Source organism: Camelina sativa, chromosome 17 (assembly GCF_000633955.1).
Source record: "Camelina sativa cultivar DH55 chromosome 17, Cs, whole genome shotgun sequence".
Lineage (NCBI taxonomy): Eukaryota > Viridiplantae > Streptophyta > Magnoliopsida > Brassicales > Brassicaceae > Camelina > Camelina sativa.
This window is the reverse complement of record NC_025701.1, coordinates 21,946,825-21,952,728: the sequence shown is the minus strand read 5'-3', so window position 1 is coordinate 21,952,728 and position 5,904 is coordinate 21,946,825. Positions and strand designations below refer to the sequence as shown.

At 38.6% G+C, this 5,904-nt stretch overlaps 2 protein-coding genes across 2 annotated transcripts; one reads left to right on the top strand and one right to left on the bottom strand.

The window, feature by feature from the left end:
• LOC109129933 (uncharacterized mitochondrial protein AtMg00810-like) lies at positions 1,077-1,967 on the top strand. Its single transcript, XM_019238980.1, has one exon. It carries the CDS (start codon positions 1,077-1,079, stop codon positions 1,965-1,967), a length of 891 nt encoding a protein of 296 aa, XP_019094525.1.
• Positions 2,065-2,817, bottom strand: LOC104759714. Its single transcript, XM_019238979.1, has 2 exons — positions 2,552-2,817; positions 2,065-2,416 (listed from the first exon to the last, which is right to left on the bottom strand). Exons 1-2 carry the CDS (start codon positions 2,815-2,817, stop codon positions 2,065-2,067), a joined length of 618 nt encoding a protein of 205 aa, XP_019094524.1.

The window sequence follows — 5,904 nt, the reverse complement described above, 5'->3', positions numbered from 1 at the left end:
ATGATTGGTTACTCCCTAACCCCTCTGCATCTCCTCCACCGTTGACGGTTATTCCTCCGTCATCCTCGCCAGCTCAGATTGACACACCTTCGGATGTTTCTCCGCCTCCGTCTTCACCTCCTGCAACTCCTGCACCTCCTGCAGATCCTCCTACCACTCCAACTACTTCTTTTCCGGGTCTCCCTGATCTACTTGGTAAAGGGCATTGCTAGAAACTACCTTCTGTTTTGTTAAGAAATTATGTGACTCACTCTGTTCTTCTAAATAATAAACTCGGTCCGCTTCTCTCCTCGACTGACCTCTGTTCTTCCATAACGGCCTCAGGTACGACTCCTTACCCTATTGCTGATTTTGACACTGACTCCCATTTCTCTCCATTGCACCGTGTGTTCATGGTTGCAGTCTTACTCTCCGATGAGCCAAAGTTTTATCAGGATGCTGCGAAAATAAAATTCTGGTGCGATGCAATGTCTAAAGAAATCAATGCCCTTGACATCAACAACACATGGGATATTACGGATCTTCCTCCTGGCAAGAAAGCACTCGGCAACAAATGGATTTACAAGAACAAGTTTTGATCTGATGGCTCTTTGGAACGACATAAGGCTCATTTGGTGGTCCTTGGTAACAATCAGCGAGAGGGTGTCGATTATAAAGAAACATTTTCTCCGGTTATCATGCTCAAGATGGTCCGTTTTCTGCTACGTCTTGCTGCTGCAAAGAATTGGGAGGTTCATCAGATAGATGTACACAATGCTTTTCTACATGGTGATCTAACAGAGGAAGTCTACATGAAGCTTCCTCAAGGGTACTCTTGTTCTGATCCAGCTAATGTGTGTCGTCTCAAGAAATCCTTATATGGCCTTCGTCAAGCTCCGTGATGTTGGTTCTTTAAACTTTCCAAAGCTCTCCGCGAGTTTGGTTTCTCCCAGAAGTATGCGGATTATTCTCTGTTCTCTAAAGTTTGAGACAATGTTTGCATTCATATCTTGGTATATGTTGATGACTTTGTCATTGCATGCAATGATCCTACGGCTCTTTAGCAGTTTAAAGATTATCTCCACAAGTGTTTCCATATGAAAGACCTAGGCAAACTTAAATACTTTCTTGGCATTGAAGTGGCTCGTAGTGAGGCTGGTTTCTTTCTCTCGCAGGGAAAGTATGCATTGGATATTATTGCAGAAACTGGTCTCTTAGGCTGCAAGCCTGCTCCAACACCTGTTGAACAGAATCATGGTCTTGCTGTTGCCACTGGTCCTTCCGCTGATGTTCCTCGCTATCGTCGTCTCGTGGGCCCTCTCATCTATCTTGCTAACACTCGTCCTGAACTTGGCTACATTATTCAGCTCTTAGCATCGTTTATGCACAAACCGCTTCAAGCTCATTGGGAGGCTGCTCTTCATGTGGTTCGATACCTAAACGGTTGTCCTGGTCAAGGCATTTTGCTAAGCTCCAGTCCTAATCTCCGTGTCTCTTCGTTTTGTGACGCTGACCACTCTGGTTGTCCACTTACTCGCCGTTCTCTCAGTGCTTACATTGTTTTTATTGGCGACTCACCAATTCATTGGAAGACAAAGAAGCAGAAAACAATCTCTCGTTCCTCTGCAGATGCGGAATATCGCGCTATGTCCGACACCCTGTGTGAGCTCAAATGGTTTAAGGAGCTTGCCGAGTCTCTTTGTGTCTCTCATTCCGGCCCCATGCATTTGTTTTGTGATAGCAAGTCGGCCATTTATATAGCCTCCAATCCTGTCTTTCACGAAAGGACAAAGCATATTGAGTCCGACTGTCACCAGGTTCGGGATGCTGTTCTCGATAAGTTTATTTTCTTGGAACATGTCTCATCTCGCACTCAGCTTGCTGATATACTGACAAAGCCTCTGCCGGGACCCCAGTTTCATGACTTGCTCTCCAAGCTGGGTATTCGCAATCTCACACTTCCAGCTTGCAGGAGGGTATCAAGATAACTACTACATAGATTTAGATAATACTACATCTTTCTACATCTTATCTATTTAGCTTCTCTAGTCCTTATCACATTAGGATTTGGTTCTATCTCTATCTCTACTTCTCTACTTGTATAAATACTATTCTACATCTACATGAATACACAAGCTTTCTACAAACTATTTCAGGTTGGTTAAAGAGAGGCCTAAACATCTCAAGAATTCTAGTCCTAGGGTTTATCACCTTTGGTTGTGATGTTTCAAATAGAGACTTCCACAAATAAAGAATGTTAGACTTTATGGCTTCTCTCGCAAACCCATTCGCCTCTGCTGAAACATCTTTGGAAGACCTCAACTTCTCCTCTAGCTTCTTCAGCTCTTGGTTGTAATGTTCAAAATCAGATGGTTTCACTACTCCACCACGAGAGCTTTCTCTGTTTCTGAGAATCAAAACAAACCGATCCAATTCTCTGATTCCAAAAGTAAAACTCTGGCCAGCCTTTACGACCAGTCCCCATTGGTTTGATTTGCCACCATCCTCCTGATAGACTCCATTCTTAGGTTTGATATATGTTTCAAACACATATAGGATGACACAAAACAACCTTCCTACCACAGGAGCGTTAATGTCTTTGTTCCCTGCATACTTCAATAGCCAAAGACAAAACAGTAACATAGAACGCATGTCATCAGATAACAAGAACATTGCTTCAGCCACAGAGAGCGAGAGGTCAACTCCGAGTCGCACGGCCTCCTCTTTCTGCTTCTCATAATTGGAAAGATTAATATCTTTAGCGTAAGGAGAATACCTAGATTGTGGTAACCTCTTGCTGTGACGGACAACACGGTGAGTCACTGATAACGATTCCATCTGTTTCGAGAGGATCGATATGTCTGAAGAATTCATAGTGGAGGGCTCTAGGTCTAGGATGCAGTGACAAACGAACCTCAAAACAAAAACAGAAAAATTGAGAGAATTGAAAAGAACCCTAGTTCGTAACTTTAACCTTCTGTGTTAAAACCTTTGAATGATATCAAATCTAAATTCGTAGAAAGAAACGAAACTAGTGACTCTCCTCGCTATTGTATTTGTATGTATTGTTCTCTGGAAAACTAATAAGAAAGAGTCATGGATACTTTTTCTTTAGACGGTTAAAAAGTTGTATATTATATAGTTAAGGAAACGGAAATAATATATTAGGAAAAGGAAATATTTATAAAGAAATTTATTTGGTGGAATTGTGTTTTAAATTAGAGAGAATATTTATTAGGCCATGAATATATGTTGTTTTTAAAATTAGTTTTGGATTTAGTTTTTAGTTTTTAGATTTTAGAATTTGCTATTAGTTTTTTTATTGAAAATCTAAAAAAAAAAATGGTTTTTGGTTTTTGAGAAAAATTAACATAAAAAAATCAAAAAACAAGATTTCCTAAATTATAAGATAATTAAAAATCTAGAATCGTGAAAAAGAAACTACGGCCATGAATGGAAGATGGTTTTTAAATGGTTTTTAGATTATAGATTTTGGTTTTTAGTTTTTGGTTTTTGATTTTTGGGATTTTAGTTTTTGTAAGAAAGTTATTTTTAAAAATAATTACATAAAGAAACATAAAAAATATTAAGAATCGTAAGTTTTCCTTAAAATCTCTAATTATGTGGATTCTAGTTTTTGTTAATATTTGTAAAGAAAAGTTAAAAACTAGTTTTCCTATATTTTAGGGAATCTATTTAACGTAAAATCTTGAATGGAGAAAAATTGGTTTTTGAAAAACAAAATCCAAAAACAATTGTTGAATCTACTTGCCATTCAAGGCCTACACCAAAATAGTTTTTAACCCATTGAGATTTGGAGTACTTTCTGCAGTTACTAAGCATGCAGATCAATAAAAGCTTTTATTTTATTTTTATTATTACGAAAAAATAGGTTTTACTTTGTACTCTCAACAACAAAAACTAAAAACCACAAGGTTTGGGGGAGGTCATTAATTCCTCTTAACTACAAGCAGGCGCTTGCGGCCGTCAAAATATCTATTTATTAACAGGCATCTTTTTTTTAGAAGTTTTCTTAGTCTGTTGGTAAAAGTGGTTGGTTTGTAATGCTTTGTTCTAGAGTTTGAACCCAGCACCTCCAATTATTCAACAATTCTTTTTATTTTATTTAGGTAGTTATAAAAGTTATGTCTATTTGGGCTTGCGGCCCATAAATGTTCGATGCCGGTTCTGTCTCTGTAGTTAACATATTTCCTCAACTATACTATCATGTGCGCAAATTATTTTTTCAACTTTACAATAACTATACAAATTGCAGTCTTCAAACCAAATATCATTGGATCCCCTGATTTAGAAATCGCTAGGCGTTAGTCGGACAGTCGGAGAGAGCTTAACGCCTAATTAATGGGAAAATCAGAGATTAAACATAAATTAATCGGGGACTAGTTTTAAGGTTATTTTATTAAAGTAAAACTATATCGTGCTAAATATATGTATAACTCTATTAATGTTGAAAGAAAAAACATCAAACAAAATAGATTTATATTGTCTATAAAATTATGGTAAACACATAAATACATAATTTTAAAATATTTTTTTATGATTTTTATTAAAAGTGTGTACAGTAGTTATTGTAAAACATTACAAATTCTTAAACGGTATACAAAAAATTAAGCGGGAAGTTGTAACACCCGCAAACCATTTTTTTGGTATTTTGGTGAGGGTGTCGATCGACACCACAGGAGGTGTCGATCGACAATGGTTGTGGTCGGTTCGATTTTAATCGTCCGGTTTGCGTGGTTGGTTTAGGAAACCCTAAAATCGAGTTTTAAAAGGGGAACTCGACCTTTCTCTTCCCTTTTGGCCGTTTTTGACAAAGAAATAGAGAGAAGAAGGAGATTTTCGATTTTAGGAGAGATTTGTGAGTTTTCTTAGCTGTTCTTGTGAGATTTGGAGCTAGGAAGTATCTAGAGGCTTGCTAGGAGGGTTGGATTCGTTGCTCTTGGTCTGAATCTTCCTGCAAAGAGGTGAGTGCATGACTGAAACAACCCGACCCCTTTTTTTTCCTTTTTAATAATTAAATACAAGATATAATTAAGTATCCCATACTACTGAATTAAACAAACCAACCCACACACAGTAACCAACCAATAATAAACCAACATCCAATTACATGCACAACGGAAACATATCAATAATACAAAACCAATACAATAACACTTCTATCCATTCTATCCAGCAACCTAACATAACACTAACCAAGGTTCCAACAACATAACCAACAAATCCAATAACACACAAACGAGACCCTAGATCATCCTCCTCCTCATTGCCATGATTCCACGTCACAAACCTGCACACCACAAACAACAATTGAGATGCGTAAGTATTATCACAAATACTTAGTGAGGCCGTCCTCCCATCTATTGGGTTATACACACAAGCATATGAGACCCTCAAATTTAAGCAAAACAAACAACACACAACAATACATCAAACCAGGAAAACAAGTCTCGACTGAGACCAGTGTCGACCGATGCCTCACGGTGTCGATCGATGCTACAAACAATGGTGCCGACCGATGCTAAACAGTGTCGACCGTTCCCTTCCAAATGTTGTCGACCGATGCTTCCTGGTGTCGATCGATGCCTCTTCTGCAGACACGATCTGCGCGAATCCGAACATCGAACTCTCCTTCTCAATCATCTCGAATCTGTCTCAAACTCACCCAATGACCTCGGAAATCACTAGGAATCACAAAAGCAACGAACCCAAGCAACAAAACAACACAAACAACAAAGAATACACCCAAACAAGAGAGATCTCATGCTTAGATCAACCATGGTCAAGCACTCACCTCAAGAACAGGAAGATTGGATTTAGAAACGTGGAAAACAGCACCTCCAGAAGCTCCCCCTTCGTTTCCAGCAACAACTAACCCTCCTACAGCCTCAGATCTCTCCAAAA

Bases quoted from the DNA above. Each gene is read 5' to 3' on its own strand.
- LOC109129933 (XM_019238980.1), top strand. From the start codon at position 1,077: ATGAAAGACCTAGGCAAACTTAAATACTTTCTTGGCATTGAAGTGGCT.
- LOC104759714 (XM_019238979.1), bottom strand. From the start codon at position 2,817: ATGGAATCGTTATCAGTGACTCACCGTGTTGTCCGTCACAGCAAGAGG. The intron at 2,417-2,551 runs GTTGTTTTGTGT...TTTTGGAATCAG, and splicing joins AACGCTCCTGTGGTAGGAAG to AGAATTGGATCGGTTTGTTT.